The sequence below is a fragment of the Pyricularia pennisetigena genome, chromosome 6 (assembly GCF_004337985.1).
Source record: "Pyricularia pennisetigena strain Br36 chromosome 6, whole genome shotgun sequence".
Classification (NCBI taxonomy): domain Eukaryota; kingdom Fungi; phylum Ascomycota; class Sordariomycetes; order Magnaporthales; family Pyriculariaceae; genus Pyricularia; species Pyricularia pennisetigena.
Window position 1 is genome coordinate 5,611,492 of NC_043744.1, and position 18,885 is coordinate 5,630,376.

Consider the following 18,885-nt stretch of genomic DNA (forward strand, 5'->3'; position numbering starts at 1 on the left):
GATGCAGATAATGTAACACGGATAGCCTTGGTTCGCTTTGTTTGTGAGTCATCAAAACCCAAGTCCCCCTCACCTCCTATCAGGCACACACCCTTCGATCAAGCCGGCCCTCACATCTGCCAAGCTTAATCCTTCTTTAGCGGCATGATGACCTCCTCGATCCCGTCCTTGGTGATAATCATCATCTGCAAACCATCACCGACCTCGATGTGCCTCTCGACCGCACCATCAAAAGCATCCTTGACCAAGGTCTCGACCTTCTCCCTGGGGAGGGGCTTCCTCTCCCGCTCCTGCAGGTCGTGACCGGTGCCGCTGCCGGGAATGTACTGGTTCTTAAAGTTGACTTGGTTGTCAAGGAAGGGCATGATGAGGCTCGCGGCGGCGCCTCCCGCGCGGCACTGCTCTCGCTCGTAGCTGCCGACGGGATCGTAGCTGTAGACGGCACCGTGGCCGTCCTCGTCGATGCCCGCGAGGATGGCGTGGGTGTAATACGGGAAAAAGCGCTTCTGGTACAGAATAGTAGACAGGCGCTTCGCGCAAGCCTTGACCGTCATAGGCTTACCGTGGCGGTAGCGGTAGATCTTGCAAATAGCATCGAGGCGCTCCTTGAGGGCCTCGCCGTCGGCGGCGAAGCCGACCACCGAAAGCACAAGCGTCGCGTCCGAATTGTCGGCCGTCGTGCCGCCGATCTTAAACACCTTGGGGTAGAAGCGGGTGTTTATGCTGTATCCTGATGCCATTCTCGTATCACCGGCCATAATGGCAAAGTCGTCGCCTGCAATGGCGAGGGTGGAGCCGCCGTTGTCGGTGTATCTGGAAGTGGGTTAGATGACATGACCGGAAAGAAAAAGAGGTTTGGGAGTCACTGAAGCGGATGAATGAAGAAATGCTCACGGGTTGAAACCATGTTGCCGGGCGCCATCGGGAGCGTTGACTCTGGGGGTATCTGAGAAAGCGTAGTTGGGTCCGTTCATGACGGGGTTTTGGCTGAACATGGCCGCCATGGTTGATGACGCCGGTTGGTAGAACGGTCTAGAAATTGAAGGCTTGTGGATTCGTTTTATGATGGCTTTCGTGCCCTCTGCGTCGATAATGGGGTTCGTCAAAATCGACAAATGTGCGTCAAGCAGTCGATGTCGATGTGGTTGTCGTTTGATGATGGGAATTGAATCGAACAGCCGCCGTTGCCCTTGGGTTGAATGTCGTTGCAAGTTGGCTGCTGCGATTCCTTGCGCACGCGTCAAGCTGGTACCTAGCCCGCCCTACAAACTCCGGTCTACCCAGCTGTCGGACAGCTTGGCGGGTCAGGCCAGCTTGCAGGGGTAGCTGCAAATGACTAAGCACTCAGCTCGATATCTGAGAGATTGAGATGAGGAAAAGTGGTCCGTGAACAGGGATCCGCGCGCGACAATGTATGGATTTCCCAAGCGCTGATGAGCGCAACGTAATTGTTGATTTTGCCAATTTCTTCGGGGGTGGTGATTTTTTTTTTTTCTTTCATGTTTCAAAAAGACCCCAACAAATGTACGAAAATCGATGGACATAACCATATCTTTTGTTTGATCGGAAGAAGGGGCGAAGAACACAAGAAGTCCAAATTCAATCTTCTGCTGCGCCTGCGCGTAAACGCCAGCTGCAGCAGCTCCCTCATCCACCGCCAAGCGCCGCAAACCCTCAATCCAGCCCGGCATGATGGCAACCAACATTCGTCAGAGGGCGCTCGAGAAAATCGCACTCCTCTCTGCCAAGACATCCTCGGCAACTTTTGACAAGTCAGACCTCTCAAGGCTCTGCAAAGCATGCCCTACCCACGCCAAGACCAAGGAAAATGGGAATACATCCAAGCAGCTCGGGAGCGTCCCCATGGTACGTATCTCAAGGGGTTTCTCCCGTCTAAAAGACACGAGGGTGAAGTCGCACTAACATGAATCGCAGACCATACGCGAATTCGAAGTACTCCTTGCCCTCTGCAAGGCTGCTCCCCAGGTCCAGACAGGTCAAAGTGCTATCCAACTTGCCAAGCAGTTGATCCCGTACCTCCTCGAATCGCACGCCCAGCTCTTTGCCCAGTCGCCCTTCTTCCGCAGGATCGAACCTTCGCCTACCGAGGCACTCACTAATCATGTCACGGGCGCCCTTCTGTCTCTTGGAGTTCGTCACGATGGTGTACTGGACATGGTCATGGACAACATCTGGGCCTTCATCAACGCCTGTTTTCACGCTACCGAGAGCCTGTTGCCCACAGGTGATGATGGTGAGGGGAACCTGGAGGACGCCATACAGATTGCTACCATTGCAGTGTCTCTGCTGGGATTTTTGGATGCTGCCGCGGCTCAGGTTGATTTCTGGAGGGCCGGGGGTCGCCTGGCTTTGATTCAGCGCCTGCGCAAGTTGCTCTCCGAGTCTTTCCTTGTCGCTGTTGAGTCGGCCTTCTCCACCATCCGCAACTCACACTCGCCAGACCGTATTGTCAAGGAATGGAAGCGTAACATGCGCCAGTACGCCGAGGCGCATCGGCCTCTGGGTGCTATGCTGCTCCAGCGCAGCTACATGCGGCTTCTGGTTGCAACTACTTCGTTGTTGGTCGTAGGGATCGATTCCCTGAAAGAATCTCACGTTCTGGATTTGCTCATGCGCGAACAAAGCCTCAAGCGTCCCCTGACTGCCAGGAGTGGCGATGCTGATGTTCGGTCGGTCGAGACTTTTGCTACTGTCGCCATCGAGCAGATGAACTACCTCGAGGCCAGCGCCGACTTCATCCAGTTGGGTTCTTCGGCCCAGCAAGATATAGCCTTTGGAGTGAGGTCCGCGGCCATCATCAGCTACCTTCTATGCGCAAAAATGGATGACGAGACGGCTGACGTTGACTTTCTCATGGCTTGCCTGGAGGAGACTCTTGGAGACCCTATCCAAATGGCCCACGAAGAGCTTGCGTCCACAGTTCTGCGCTGTATGGCTTTGATCTGCCGGATGCAACCGTCGCTTGGTGCGAACGTCAGCCGGCTGCTGCCTCGATTTATTGTCCAGAGTGGCGCCAAGAAGCAGATTATTGACATTGCATCGAACGCGCTTGCTTTTGTGTTACAACTGCTCTCGTCCGACGCGGTCATCACTACACTTTACACGTTGGGAAATGTTCTCAGCCCAGGAAGCGAGCGGACGCTGGCTAATGGGATCAATGGCGATGGGGACGGGGCACACATGCTATACCAGGGCAGGCAATCGACGGGAAGTTCCATCTCCTTGCAATTGAATGGAGAAGATGAGACTTCTGCAGTATACGGCAACGTCGTGCATGCTATCTGTGGGATCGCCACCGCCTGCAAGGATGAGAAGATCTCGGCTCTTGCCCAGTCGATAATACTGCAAAAAATCACAAAGATCAACTCAGTTGTCGACGCACAAATAGTCTCTGGGGCTGCATCGCTCGCCCTCAGCGGAAGTGCACTTGACTTCAGGTCCCTGCTGAAGATGTATACTCGCATCTGCCATGACGCCGTTGTTGAAAACAAGCAGGCGCTTCTGACAGCCGTCGCCCATGCGAGGAACTACATTTCAGCTAATATCAGGCGCGATTCACCCTTGTACGAGATATACTGGAATCACCTTCTGGATGGCATAGTCTCTCAGGGTGATGTGCATCATGCCAACCACACCAAGGAGTCGGACGTGCAGCTAGCAGCTCGCGAGATTGCCGAGCTTCTTCAACCCATGTCCGTCTTCATGGCCACCAACGACTTTGCGGTCGACTTGCACAGGGAAGATGAGAGCTACGGCCTCCTCCGAGATGCTTGGTACAACATAGTCGTGCACGGCTTCACCCTTGCGACCGAGCGGGGCAAGAAATACATTAACGAACTGCGCATCATGGCCATCCACTCTCCGCCTCTGGTAGCAGAGCAGCGTGGAGAACAAAACGAGAGCGATATCGAGCTCAACCCGGTGCTTCGCAGGGGAATGAGCAATGATCGGGAGAGCGTGCAAAAGAAACACCTCTGCGAATTACTGCCGTCCAAGTCTGCCGAGATCCGGGGTCTCAGTTACCGCAAAGTCATTTTCCTCCATGCAGCCTATCTCGTAGAGAGTCTCCGTGCCGATTCGGGTGACTGTGCCACGGCACTCTCTTACTTTTTGGAGCCAAGCATGCGCCGAGGGGACGTGAGTAGCACCATGGAAGGCATCACGGGGGCCGTCGTAGAGAGGTATCTGAAAAAGATATTGAGTGGAACCCACCCCAACTTTACTGCGCAGTACGCGGCCGCCCAGCTGGCGGCCGTATTCTGCAGCTGCTGCCATCGGATAGATCGTGTGCAACAGGCGGCTTACAGCTGCGCCGACCGAATCATCAACCAAGTCCCCTCGGCTTTGTGCCACCGCACGTCTTTGTTCGCCCTGCTCGAGCTTCTTTCCTTGATGTGGACCAGCTGTCTCGAGGCCGAGACAGATCTTTATGAGCCCAGATCGACGTTCGAGTCTTCTCGGGGGCGAGTCACTGTGGAGCTTTCGGACGACTACGCCTTTCGAAGGCACACTCTAGACACTCTTTACAAAAAAGCCAGGTCATGGGTCAGCACTGTCATCAACCTTGCCCCAGCAGATGTCAAGGGTCTCCTGCAGACGTACCTGTCGGATTTTGACGACGACGGAGCATATGGGCACGTCTCACTGGGCAGGTCGTTTGCGCTTGAGCTTGGATCCTGCATCCCGTCGACAGACCAGCGCTTGCAGTCGCTCACGAGAATAGGGGACTGCCACATCAACACCGCGTCTGACTTTGTTGCACAGTACACAACACGTCAAGAGTACAGATACGCCGAGGCCCTTCCTGACCACAGTCTGGAGTGGCTCAGCTTCATGCGCCTGGACCGCCGCGCATCTTTCCTCCATAACGGCAACAATGAAAGTGCCGATGCCGTGACAGCCCTGGCTCACATCGAGCAGCGTCTTTTGGAAAAGAAGAATACGTCGTTGACCGATGTGCGCGACATTCTGCGCCGTGCGGCTGCGCTCCTCTGCCGCCCCGAGCGTGAGGAAGCCAACGTGGCACACTTTCTCGTCAGCATCCCGTTCGCCATGTTCACGAAGCACTCCATTAAGCTTGGCGTGTCTCTCTGGCTTGGCGTCATGAACGAGAACCCGCGGATGGAGCCCCGCCTGCTCAATGAGATTGCGCAGCAGTGGGAGCTTAGCATCCAAAAGAAGCTGGGATTGTTCAGCGACGCCATCACGTATCCGGACCCCTTCTTTTTGAAGGAGGAGTTTGCGCCGAGTGACAGTGCTGCCATGGCCAAGCGGAAGCAGGTCGTGCACAACCTGCTGTCGCCTCACACGAGACTTTTGCAGTTCATGAGCAGCCACTTCAACGCCACTAGACTCGGTAGCTCGGACACGCAGAGGATATTCCTGCGGATGCTGGACCTGACATTGGACGCTCTCAAGACGACGACGCCACACCCGCTGGCGCGCGACCTTCGCTTCCAGATCGTCTTGTACGCCCTCCGTGTCCTACGCACGTGTACAACTATGGGAGCCATCGCACAATGGCGACTCAAGGACAAGATCTTGACGGCAGCGCTCAGCTGGTTTGCGGGCGCGGCGCGGTGGTCGTTTGGCAGCAACATGCTCCAGCTCAAGACGGAGATCAGGTTGTTGTCCGAGATCATGAACGCCGTCAAGGCAGTGTCGTACATCGGGGCACATGCAGTCGGCAACATACGTTCGCTGCAGGCTAGGGAGCAGCTGCTTTTGCTGCTGTTGGAAAACGAGCACACCCGACTGCGGGTGTGGGTGTATCCGCTAGGTGAACCGCATGCTGCCGCAACGCATGCAACGATAATGCACCCTCATAAGGGATCCTTGGAGGTATGTTTGCCCATTCTGCTCTGTCTGAGTATCCAATATTTCTCTGGGGCCAATCATACTAACTCGATTGCTGTTGGGTAGAACGCCATTATGCCGCTCATTCGCACGGCATGGGCCGAGTCCCCATCCATCGCCATCGGTCTAGTCGCCCGCTTCCCACAGAACCCCAAGATACACAAGGAGGTCCGCTGGCTGCTACTCAACTTCCCGAGCAAGGCGGTTGATGACCCCGAGGCATTGGCAGTGCTGCTCGGTGGGTCGATGCCGGTCGATGTCAGCTTCCAGCTCAAGGTATGTCATTTACGATGCCTTCATGCATCCGCTCCCGCTGCTGTGTTGGCCATCTAATCTCCACCCGTTTGTATTCGCTGTATGCTGACGAGATACGTAGCATCTCCTTTACTGGGCACCTGTGGCGCCAATCACTGCGGTGACATACTTCATGCCTGCCTTCCAAAACCATCCTCTTCTCATCCAATATGCTATGCGAGCCCTGGAGAGCCACCCGGTTGATGTTACCTTCTTCTACGTTCCGCAGATTGTGCAGTTGCTGCGTCACGACGAATTGGGCTACGTCGAGCGCTATATCGTCGAGACTGCGCAGTTCTCGCAGCTGTTCGCGCACCAGATCATTTGGAACATGAAGGCAAATGCATATAAAGATGATGATTCTACCATAGTAAGTGTGCTGGACTGTCATCTATGTTTTGGTGATACTTGCAATGTACTAACACCGCTACGCAGCCCGATCCAATGAAACCCACGCTCGACGAGGTTATGGCCAAGATGGTCGACAGCTTCAACCCTATTGACCGCGACTTTTACGAGCGCGAATTCGCCTTCTTTGACGAGGTAACTGGAATCTCGGGCAAGCTCAAGCCGCTCATCAAGAAGTCAAAGGAAGAAAAGAAGCAGAAAATTGAGGAAGAGCTTCGCAAGATCAAGGTCGAAGTCGGGGTATACCTTCCAAGTAACCCCGACGGCGTTGTCATTGGCATCGACCGCAAGTCGGGCAAGCCGTTGCAGAGTCACGCAAAAGCCCCGTATATGGCCACTTTCCGCATCAAGCGCAACAAGACGGTCGATGCGACTGACAACCTCCTGGAGGAGTCAAGCAAACCCAATGGCTCCATGACGACTGAGAACACTGTTGAGATCTGGCAGTCGGCCATTTTCAAAGTCGGCGATGACTGTCGTCAAGACGTGCTCGCTCTGCAGATGATCGCTGCCTTTAGGGGCATATTCGAAAGCGTCGGCCTGGATGTTTATGTGTTCCCATACCGCGTTACGGCTACCGCTCCCGGTTGTGGTGTCATCGACGTGCTTCCCAACTCCATCAGCCGTGACATGCTGGGCCGTGAGGCGGTCAATGGGCTCTACGAATACTTTACGAGCAAGTACGGAAACGAAGACTCGCTTCGGTTCCAGCAGGCGCGCAACAACTTTGTCAAGAGCATGGCTGCCTATAGCATAATCTCGTTCCTGTTGCAATTCAAGGATCGACACAATGGCAACATCATGATCGACGACGCGGGTCACATCTTGCATATCGACTTTGGGTTCTGTTTTGACATTGCACCTGGCGGTATCAAATTCGAGCGGGCGCCGTTCAAACTCACATCGGAGATGATGGCGGTCATGGGCGGTTCGATGGATTCGCAGGCGTTCAAGCAGTTCGAGGAGCTCTGCGTCAAATCCTTCCTCGCATCGCGGCCGTACGCCGACAAGCTCTCGCAGATTGTGCTCCTCATGATGGAGAGTGGACTGCCGTGCTTCAAGCCCGAGAGCGTCAAGCACTTCAGGGACCGATTCGTGCTGGATCGTAACGAGCGTGAGGCTGCCGACTTTGTCAAGGACCTCATCAAGAAGAGTCACGGAAGCTACTCTACGGGTTTCTATGATGGATTCCAGCTTATGACGAATGGAATCCCGTATTAGGTGGATGTCGAAGACTCACAGCCATTTTTTCTTTTGTTCCTTTGTTCCTTTGTTTGTTGTACCTATTTGGGGATAATCCATAATTGAGTGGTAGCTGGCCCCCAGCTGTTCTGATAGATTGATTCTACGCGCTCTTGCCAGCTTTGCTTTCGTTCTTCCATGTCTACACCGCTCCAGCCGATGTACTGCGCTTCTGTGCCACAACAGCCCGGCCTGCCAAGAGGCGCAATATGCCGAGGCAGTTTTTTTCTTTTTTTTTTTTTTTTTTTTTTTTTTTTTTGTATGGGGCTGTAAAAGCCCATATTTCTAGTTTTAGTGATTAATGGAAACGTATTGCATCGATTGGGGAATAACATTGTAGACCACGATGACAATGACGATAACAATGACGATGACAATGGTCCCAGCACAAAAGGACAGCAATCCCCAAGAAATAATCTTGACCAAAGCCAGCCTCATTCGGCCAAGGAGGGGCCCCATGGCCCGTGGTTGGTTCCAAATATCGCCTTTGTGAAGCGGGGAGGCTGTATATCTAGACTTGATAAAAAAAAAAAAAAAAAAAAAAAAAAAAAAAAAAAGTGTTAATATAGCTCTTAACCCCATGTCCAATATCAGATATGTACAATCCGCTAGCCTCGGAAACATCTCCCTCTTTGGGCGCTGGGATGGGAACCACAGTTTTTTTGGGTTTTGTTCTCTTTCGGGAAACTGATTCTTGGCATAAATAGAGATAGGGACAAAGTGAGAGAAGGAGACAGCAGGAACAAAAAAAACCTGCTGCGTTGCCTGTTCCTTTCCACACCTCGGGGGGTCAAGTCCTATATTGCAATCTTTGTATTAAGCTCTAATTAGTTTATCGATTTTTTTTTTCTTTTTTTCTCTATCTCCCTCCCACCCGCGCGACCCGCGCCTCGCAATTGGCAGGTATGATTGGTTCGATTGGGGGTGGGGGACGGGTCAACTGTCTTGCCCAATCACAAACTGCGTACCCAGATTTTGGTGCAGGATTGAATATCGGGGGGCGGCTGCATGTACCTGGCTGGTTCTTCGCCTAGGAACCCCCCGGGGGACCAGGGGTGGGCTTGAATCAAGCAAGAAGGCCCTTGTTACTCTTTGCTTCTTTGGGTATGTGTGTGTGTGTGTGTGTGCCTGACTTGACACCACAATTGGAGAAAAAGCTCCGAGACGATTGTGTCCAATGAATTCGGCACCTGTTTGTTGTTGTATGGGTTGGAGAATATTAGTACGACGGGCTTTCTGGACGAGTTTTGTGGGATGCGGCTCGGCATCCACTCGTCGTCGCGTCGTGTACAAATGCGGCCGAAGGTGGTCCGGTCCCGGTAATCAATGGGGCACAGTCTTCTTTGGAGGGTTTCTTTTATCTAGCGGGCTCAACACCGACGTGAAACAACGTGCTTTCTTTTTGCGTTTGAATAAACAACAACAATAACAAAGAAAATAAAAGAACAAAACGGCTGCTAATACAGAAATACAGAAAGTAGAACGTACTATACATATACATGGAAGTGGTATCAGTGACGGTGACAATGATGATAGTGATGATGCTGCTGTAGCAAAGACGGCAGACGATGCGCATGATTATCAGTAGTCTGTTTAACATGCAATACCAACCAACCCCAATGCAACAACACACCCCGCCTTTTGTTGCTCAATCTCGGGAATTACCAGCTGCCTGATACGTAAATGAATGAGCGAAACCCCCCCCCCCACGACAAGGCAGGTCAGGCTGGCTCGCAAGGGTGCCTGCAAAGCGGTAAATTTCCCGGTTCGCTTGGAGCTCTTGTTCCTATGTTTTTCGTCGCTTCTATTCCATTTCCTTGAAAATCGATATGCAATATCAAATAGCCGCATAATGGTTCGTTTGAAAGGGTTTGTTTCTCCCTGGTCTCAACCTTAGTTCTCGACCGCTTGCCGGACCTTGTCTGGGCAGTTTTCTTTTCTTTTTTTTATCCCCTTCCTCTGGGGTTTCCCTTTCTGACACATTTTTAGCTCTGTTGCTGCATGTGGGTGGGCAGGTTATACGTGGCATAATCAGTATGCACAAATGCCCTGTCGACGATGGGGACGGATTCGATGACATATTGCAGGCTCTCACTATAATTGCCGCGAAAAATCATGTTTTTTTTTTTTTTTTAGCAAATGAAACCACGGGCTTGAACGCCCCTCACAACAACAAGGGGGAGAAGGCACAGAAAGGACTCACGCTAAATCATGGCTGTCCTTGAGGCTCGTGCTGGCGTCCAGCACAATGTCCACCTCTACAGTGAGCTTATCGCCCGAGTGATAGGCCTGCAGCCCTTGGATCTGCTTGATGGTCTTGGCGAAACGCATGGTCAGGTAAAGCAGGATGTTGCGCTGGTCGGCCGTGGCTGAGAAGCCAGCCAGGTTCTTGATATGTTCGCCGGCGTTGCTGGACCAGTTGATGATGACGACCAGGGACAGGAGCAGACCGCCGAGGGCGTCAAGCCACCAGATCTTCAAGAACGAGCCGGCTTTTCATTTGTCATTGTTAGACTGCTGTGAGGCTCGGACATACGTGCTTCTAAGAGAGAAACTCACCAATTGGGAATGCAATGGAGCCCGCATTGAATATTACGTCTGTGAGCGCATCGGCAGCTCTGAGTTCGGTATGACCCGTAATTGGTTAGTTGTTTCCAACCATCGTCTTGGCGCGCGAGGTATATGTGGCGGACAGATGGGTGCATATCAATACTGGGCACTACTTACAAGGCCTGCACGCTCGAGTTCTTGACAAGCCGGCACCACAGCCAGCACATGCCCTTGATGACAATGGTGGAGAACATGATCGCGATGGCCGGGATTCCGCTACACGACAAGAGACGTCAGTTTTAGACAAAGCAATTACCCCGTCACCTGCTTTGGTGACTTTTGGGCTCCACATCAAAACCACCTCGGAACTTACAGCTCGATTACTTCATGGTCCCCGCTCATCAGACGCGTAATGGCCTCGAGTGCAACCTGGCAAAAGGCAGTACACATGATGATGGAGAAGACCAGCACGCCGATGGGCTCCAGCCTCCTGCGGCCGACGGGATACCGGTACTGGTCCTGCTGGGTGATGGTCCAGGTGGTGATCCAGACGATGGCCGTGCTCAGGAAGTCGAGGGCGGCGTCGACCAAACTGGCCAGCACCGACACGGACGGGACCGTGATGATGACGGCAATCTTTCCTGCCAGGAGGATGGCGTTGGCGGCAAAGTTGATGTAGATGGCCAGGGTCACAATGGGCGCAGTGCTGTCGACATTGTCGTCCTCGATCCATGGAATGTCGTGCTTTTTGATGAGGGGCGTCTCCTCGTCCGGGTCGTGCACCTCGTCGGTCCCATCGTCGTCCTCGGGCAACATCAGCAGCGGCGTTGTCTCAGTGTGCCGGTAAATGTCCTGCGGGGTCCGCTTAACCTTGCGGTTGGCCACGGGCGTACCGGCGCCGCTGCCAGCCGTGCCGCCAGGCGAGGAGCCCCTTAGTGAGTCGGTACTCGTGGTCCCGTTGCTGTTGTGCTCCTCCGAGATGGTCTCGGGTATTTCCACACCCCTGAAGGCCGAAGCGGGCATATAATTATACTCGTTCAGCAGGTCGTGGGGCAGGCTGGAATCCAGCAGCCTGTCAATATAAAGGTATTGCTGGATCAGGTAGTTGGTACGCTCATAGTACTCCCGGATGGGCTTTTTCATTTGTTTCAGCTCCTCCTCGGTCTTCCAGTACTTCTCCCACTGGTAACGAGGGTTATTCTTGCCTATCAGGCGCATAGAGCGCATGTGCGGGCCGTTGAGGATGGCGCTGAGACGGCGCTCATGATCGCGGGCCCGATTGTGTTCGTCGGCATCCACATCGTCGGCGTAGGCACCGGCCTCCTCGTCATGTGGACCGGCAGGATGGGTCAATGAGGTAAAGGAGCCGCGCGATCGGATAAGGCTGGCCAGAGCGCTATTTCCCTTAGGTGCTACGGGGAACGGATGATCGTCGCCCTGTAGCAGAAGAAACGAAGACTGGCGCTTGTACGACGACGAGCTGCCGTTGGGGGACGTCATGGTGGCCACGTAATAGCAGGGGGTTGTGACTTTTTTTTGGGGGGGTGTTGTTGGTGTTTGTGTGGTTCTGGTTCTGGTATAGTGTGGTGTGGGCTAGTGAAAAGTAGCGTGCAGCAAGGGGGTGGGCGTAGCAAGAATTGATGCAGACCCGAAAGAGCGATGATGGAATAGGTACGTAGTAAAGAAAGAAAGGACAGAGAAGCAACTATCGACCAGTAACGTGAGGCTATTCACGGTGATGGAACCGATGGGTGATGCCAAATAACGACCAAAACTTTTAGCCCAGCAACCCGTCCGAACCAGGTTCCGAATCCTTTTTCGGGGTCGATTGTGTAGATGCCAAATTGACAAATCAAACTAAAAACTCCAAAGGATGGCAGTTAACGCGAAAAAGAGAGTGAAACAACTTTGATCGTCCAGCGAGCCGCTAAACTGCGGTTTTTTGTTGATTTGGGCGGATGGCGGCGAGTTTGATCTTTGTGATGCTTTTTCAGAGAGCGACCAAACGACAAAAGGACGATGTAGGAAATAACAAATAACAAAAAAATAAAAATGGTGTAGAGTTACTGCAGGAGCGCAGATGGAAATTTTGGTACCCGCTGCCGGTCGTTAATGATCTGCAGAGCGGCAACGCACGCGACCGCTACCCACAGCCCACCAGCCTCTTTTGTTTTGTCCTGACTGCCCTGACTGACTACACGCCAAACCAACCAGACAAGGAAAAAAAAAAAAAAAAAGATAGACAGAGTCGGGGCCGATGCGAGGGCCCGGACTTGCTCAAAACGGCTCGCTCACACTCACCCAGACCCTTACCCACCAGCAAAATTCAAAGGGCCTCAAGTGCAAGTTTTCCCGAGCAACCATCAACCATCCAATTTCAATCCAATTGAAACCACGCAGTTGGGGCGCGGTCCGACTCATTCGGAGGAAAACCTTGCCGAGCAAGAAAAAAACTCTAACAGATACAGTCGCGCTTGGCATAGCATTTTGATGAACAACATTGTCAAATATATTTGGTAACGCGATTTAAAATATTGTTGATCCTGTGCTCTTGCTTGGTAGCTTTCGGTAGGTAGTTTGACCATTTTGTTTCAATTAGCTTCAGGGCGAATAGGAATCAATGGGTGGGTTAGTGGGATCGAGTGAGATGCCCGGGCGGGTTTGACGAGACAAAGATCCTCCCGACCCTCCCTCACCTTACCTTCGCATCGCATCGCCTCGCCTCGGCGCAGATCCTACAAGTAATTCAGTGTATCAAAAACCCCCCACTGGACCTTTTGTTGAACAAGCTGTCCTCGGCTGAACTGAGCTGAGCGCACGTGTACCGAGTGGGGTTCAGCCTACGGATTGCAAGAAGCTGCGTTGGGTGCTTACGCAGTAGCTTCAGTGCAACGACTGGCTAAAAAGGGTGTGCTACAAGCCCGCAACCCATAAACACCTACCACTTGGCATGATATCATCGGTTGATACCGTAGGGCAAGAGGGAGCTTTCGTCTTGATATGGGCTCATTTTGCGCTCAGCCACGTGGATGTTCCTCATTATCTCTGCATCAATGGTCTGTCTGTCTGTCTGTCTGTCTGTTCCGTCGAGTATACATCGGATGAGGGGCTGGCGAATTTCTTTAACGGACGGTATTGGTATATCAAAAAAATACATACAATGCTTGTCTTGACTGACTTAGCTCTCTGCCTCCTTCTCACGCAATGCAATGTTGGATGTCTGTGGGTTACCTATGCAAATGTTTCGTCCGAGTCAAAACCTCGAGACGCATGCAAACTCAACACCGGTCGTCCGATCCGGATAAAAGTGAACATGTCTGTTTTTATTTCCTATGCACGCTACGATCTCAACAAGTTGTTCCCACGAGTTACTTCCTTCTGAGTATACGGTCAGCGCCCTGCATGATGCTAGCTTGGCGTTGCGCGAGGTCGTAAATTGGATGATATGCCGTCCATTAAAGTACCACAGCCTAGGAAATGTTTCGGGAAAGTCGACACGAGCAAGAAAAAATGCCAGCCACAATCCCCAAATATCTCACTATCCATTAGAACCAAAATGCTGCGCCCGATGCAAGCTCCATTAAAGATATTCCCCCTCCATCGTCAAGGCGGCCCGATGGCCGATCAACACGAACCAACCCCTCCCCTCACCAGTGGTAAGCTCATCACTAGTCCAGTCTTGATGTCATTGTTCACTTTGTTCGATCGACGACTCTGCCACGCTAAAATGTAGGGTCAGTCCCTAGGTCTGGAACTCGATCTGACAAAAATGAGGAAGGGTAAGGAGCTTTTCCCATGCCCGTGACACTTTGGATATACGTTTTGCAAAGTCGTAGCTGGTCCCCGATTGAGGAATTGAAAAACCTCCATTAGTCATTCTGCATAACACGATCACGACATGTACACCGGTTGGTGAGCATTGTATTCCACCCGAGACTGTCTTGCCAAGAGAGACTTATTGCCAGGCACATGCGGGAAGGAAAAAAAAAATACCAAGCCAAGGATCAGTTTCCTTTTGAGTCTTTGATTTTCAAAGTGGCTGCAAAAATTTCCGGTTGAAGGCAAATACAGATAAGACTTGTAATCAAAAGCAAAAGTGATAAAGAAAAGTAACCTAGAAGAATGGAAAAAAGCAATCCGAGGCTTGCACGATCAAGTTCGCAACGGTGAATAGGAGGGAACACTACCAAGCCTTCCCCAGGGTGCTTCGCCCAAGTCTAGCCTAGACTGGTCTAAAACTGCAACATGCAAAGCAAACAAGTATCAAGCTCCTCCGCGCTTGGAAGAGGCGACAAGCTTTGTCTTTGGCCAAAATGTTCGATTTCAGGCAATGATGTGCGGACCCTGGAATTACTGGATCCTTTGTGCATATATTACGTGGATTGTTACCCAGTCTTTTCAGTTTCTATTTGCGGAATTACCAAGATAACCAATGATTTTGCCCCAAACCCTCTCGTGTTCGCTCTGCATCAAGCAGAAGATCGATCCCTGATTTGGCCTACCGCGGACCACAAAACATGATCAAAAAGTGGCTCAGGGGCGAGCATGAAGAAGCAATAAAGGGGAAACTTGATGAGAAGAAAATAAACAAAGGGATTGGGCTACAGTGGCAAAGTAAAAAAGTAAAGCCCTAACGTCATTTGATAGGTACAGAGTCTGAATTACGGGATTCATCCAGAGACCTTTGCTTGCTTCGTTCCACGGCCTTGAGAGCTGAGGAAAGAAGTAAACAACCCCTGCATCATGTTTTTCTTCAGCTCACACTTGGCACCAATGTGAGTGGCACAGAGTATGTGCAAAGTAAATCTTTTTCTCCCTGTCATATTCTTTTTCTAATTCTCATTTTGGCTTACAGTTTCCAACTGGCTTGGTTCGTCAAAATCTACGATTTTGCCGCCGCAAACGCCTCCTCAAAAAGACCAAGACAATCTTCGCTCGTGTTTTGTCCAGCTGGTTCTTTCCTCCCCCCAGGAGACCCAGAAAATAAGGTTGATGGAGACGGGCGACGGCGGCTCTCTTGTCGTTGCTAGTACTACTGGTTAAAACAGGCAGGAGAAGAAAAACCCGAAAAAAAATGTGGGCTTCGACGCCATAACGGAATACGAGATGCTTTTAACACTGTACCTCAATTGCTTTTTCCCTCCCCCTCCTTTAAGTGCTTACTACTTGCAGCATGCAATGAACGATCACGTAGCCAAATGCGCAGCAGGACTGAAAAGAAATGCACACAAAGGAGAGGATCGCGTACTTGTGCATGATAGGATCACGGCATGTTCCGCAGCCTAAATTCACAAAGCGATTCTTTCGCAGCAGCTATTGTATTTTTTCTCTCTCTCTTTTCTTTCGGTTCGTCAACGTGAACAGGAAGAAAAAGCCATTGGGAGAACGGCTCCTGTCATCTTGTTCGCATCGGGTCCTAAATTGCTAATTCTAGGCTAGACAAGGGTTTGGCCGGGGGCGTGGCTGACGGAGGGAGAATGATAGGTGGCCCTTCTTACTAAATTTTGCTAGCAAGCGGTGAACCAGCGGCCCACTAGAGTTAGGTCTAGCAGAAAGTAAGATAAGGTGCCTGTCGGCCTTGCCTGTTCCTTTTTATTTTATTTCCTAATGTGTGACTTGTCTTGGTGGGAAAGGCTTGAATGCGCATCTCATTAATAGATCGAGGCTGGAGTCCTTTAGTCTCGAGGTCATGGGAGCTGGAAAGCTGGGGAAATGAAATTGGGGTGTATTGATAAATGAAATTGAAATGTACCAATGACCTGTCAAGCGCCGCATCACGTTTCTGCGGAGCAATCATTCAGCTTACAGGAAAATACGACGGTGCAAGTAGAGTTCTCGCCCCGGAAGAGACAAAAGTTATTGCTGTAGGTGACTGACTACACCTGGTGGTGCTGCTGCTGTTGCTGCCAGGCACGGTTCCTGCCGCGTCCGCCCTTGCCGCCGAATCAAGACACACAATGAATGGCATGGAAGTTTTTGGTGCAAAAGGCCTGGCCGGGATATCATTATCTCGATCGTTCTTCCCGTTGCCCCCCGACCTTCCAAGTTATTCTTTACATCTCTATGATGATCATACCGCAAAAAGAAATCGGGGCACGGCGGAGAAAGCGAACGACCGTGATGTGGATCAATAAATTCGGGTATGGATCTCAATTAGCAGGGGAAGGGGTGAACCGTCAATGTGGGGAATCTACTTTTCTCTTGTGGTTCCCGTCCTGATTGCCTTGCTGCGGGTTCCTTGCCCAAGATATCCATCCTAATCATGAACCAATATTACAACACTCGCAGAAATTATATAATGCGCTGATATATGGGGCTCGTGGGTGACAAGAGTAGACAGGAAGGAGGTTTTACGCCGGCACAGGATCGGAGAAAAAGAGAATAAAGGAGTTGAAAAAAAAAGGAGACCAGAGCTTCGGACAACCGGTTGTTTCGGAATGTTTCTTTGTCGTTGGCGAACCAGTAGGTCAGGCCATAAAAGCAAGAAATAAATCAGACAGAGCGGCTATGGTTACCAGGAAAACAAAACAAACAAGTAGATGAAGAGTTTCAGTGGCACTCGGGAGCGCATTCACGACTTACAGTACAGAGCTAACAAGCTGCGTGGTGGTAGCACGCAGTGGATAAGGGGCAGCAGCGCACAGCACCAACGGTATGATTGACGCCGTACGGACCTGCAGCTTCCAAGGCCAGGCGGCCATCTGAACCAGAACCAAACTCTTGACCGGGCATTTGGACAACGGTTTCCGGGATGGCGATTGGGTCAAGGCCACCACATCGGGCACGTCTCGGCCTCTTCTTTACTTTCTACGAAACGATTCTTCCCGCTCAAGCTTTATTTTTGCTCTTGTCTCTGTCTGCTGCCTCTCCACACAAGCACCGATGGGGTCATCATTGTTCGTGTTGCGGAGGTCGCACGTTTCTGGATGCTCATGGGTCCTGTAAAGAAGCAGCCTGAGTGGGGAATCAATTCGACAAGTTAATGCAGGGCTTTCCGAAAGCACCGGCCGCTAATGACCTGCACCCACCAATGGGTGTGCAAACAGACATTTAAAAAAAAAAAAAAAAAAAAAAGGACTGGCAATGGAGTCAAGCACTGCCCGTACCGTGAAAGGACCGATCGACGATCTTATAGAGCACAAATCAGGAAACGAAAGCAATAATACCAAGTATTTTGCAGACCTATAGCAGAAATCGGCAGTGAATAAATTCCGAGTACGTTAAAGTGACCATAGGTAAGAAAAGGCAGCGGCCAATATTTCCACAAAAATCAAAATCCGTACCTGGATTACCGACTTGGTTGGCTGTCAGTGACCAACACACCCTCACCCCTTTAGCCAAGCGCTGCTAGCGAGTAGTAAATTTGTACCTACACCAACGCCCCCAGAAGCGTCTGGCTGACAGGGAGACGAGGAGCAAAAGAGCGCGCGGGCGGTGCAGCAGGTGCTTTTTTGTCTTTCTCTGCTGCCCTGGAACAGCCCCAGTCGCCCTTAGCGTCCCAACCAACGGTATCCATGTTCCAACCGGACCTGCCCAGCCCTGCCCCCTGCTCAGAACCCTTGCCTGGCCCTTGGTTCCTTTTTTCGGTCTTGACTACTACCGTCCAGCTCCCGGGCGCCGCTCATTCACACTCGCACATCATTGACTCCCCCCTGGGCCCATTTGGACGGGCAACGCGCTGGACTTGGACTTTTTTTTTTTTGCGTGGCACCACTTTGCATTACCTTTCTGCTGAAAACTTCGACATCATCTCTCTTCGCTTTCTCCCGCCTCGTCCTTCACCCTTCCCGAAATTCTTCGACTTCGTATCGATTGGTTCTTTGAAGGTGTGCACGAGCGCTGGACAAAGTGCATAGCCAAGGGGGGAAACGCTTGTCTACCCGGAAAATTCATACAGAGCGGCCCTTATATCTTTTTTTTCTGGTTATATCTTATTTGTGTTCATGTTTTATTTTGCCACAGCGGCCTGTTTCCTATTTTCGTCCCGTTTCGTCCTTCGTCAGAAGGAAGTAGCTACGTACGCCTAGGTCCGAACTCGTTTGCGCGCGCCTGTCACGCACCAAACCAAAGCTACTGTTCGTTCAGTCAGCCAACTGTTCTTGCCTGTCGTCCCAAGCCTTTTCTGCTGCATATTTTGCCACCCTGCGACCGCGACACGAAAAGTCAAATCATAGAGAGCACCAAGTGACCAAAAAAAGAGCCCTATCGAACCAACTGAAGTCGCCTGCATGCATCATTCGTTGTGTGTGAGGTAGCACAGTCATTCTTTACAATATTGTCCTTTCGGATTGAAAGACAATTACTGTTATAACGTGAGTTTTTTTTATTCCTTACTGCTGGCTTAGATTTGTTGCGTCGCTCCCATCAGCCCGCCGCGCACTCGTTTGCAATGAGAACATGCAGATCCACGACCCCGCGACAGTCACCCATTTCGGAAGCCGTGACAGCATCTCATGGGCAGCCCCGAAGACTATGCATGCTTGGTTGTCCAGTAGTCAGTCACCGTCTTACGAC

General features: G+C 51.5%; 4 protein-coding genes across 4 annotated transcripts; 1 reads left to right on the plus strand and 3 right to left on the minus strand.

The window, feature by feature from the left end:
• Nucleotides 1-125: 125 nt before the first annotated feature.
• PpBr36_05401 (uncharacterized protein) lies at nucleotides 126-1,004 on the minus strand (the record flags this gene model as incomplete). The annotated part of the gene is made up of 2 exons (XM_029892557.1): nucleotides 126-813; nucleotides 895-1,004. The coding sequence occupies 2 exons, from the start codon at nucleotides 1,002-1,004 to the stop codon at nucleotides 126-128; spliced, it is 798 nt and encodes a 265-aa protein (XP_029750464.1).
• Nucleotides 1,005-1,689: 685 nt separating this feature from the next.
• On the plus strand, nucleotides 1,690-7,800 carry PpBr36_05402 (uncharacterized protein; the record flags this gene model as incomplete). The annotated part of the gene is made up of 5 exons (XM_029892558.1): nucleotides 1,690-1,866; nucleotides 1,936-5,862; nucleotides 5,944-6,153; nucleotides 6,254-6,541; nucleotides 6,607-7,800. The coding sequence occupies 5 exons, from the start codon at nucleotides 1,690-1,692 to the stop codon at nucleotides 7,798-7,800; spliced, it is 5,796 nt and encodes a 1,931-aa protein (XP_029750467.1).
• Nucleotides 7,801-9,806: 2,006 nt separating this feature from the next.
• Nucleotides 9,807-12,563, minus strand: PpBr36_05403 (uncharacterized protein; the record flags this gene model as incomplete). The annotated part of the gene is made up of 6 exons (XM_029892559.1): nucleotides 9,807-9,915; nucleotides 10,025-10,313; nucleotides 10,381-10,439; nucleotides 10,549-10,647; nucleotides 10,745-11,851; nucleotides 12,439-12,563. Coding segments are annotated over 6 exons (1,788 nt in total), but the record flags the coding sequence as incomplete, so codon positions are not given.
• A 4,392-nt stretch (nucleotides 12,564-16,955) lies between these two features.
• On the minus strand, nucleotides 16,956-17,887 carry PpBr36_05404 (uncharacterized protein; the record flags this gene model as incomplete). The annotated part of the gene is made up of 2 exons (XM_029892560.1): nucleotides 16,956-17,169; nucleotides 17,745-17,887. Coding segments are annotated over 2 exons (357 nt in total), but the record flags the coding sequence as incomplete, so codon positions are not given.
• Nucleotides 17,888-18,885: the final 998 nt, after the last annotated feature.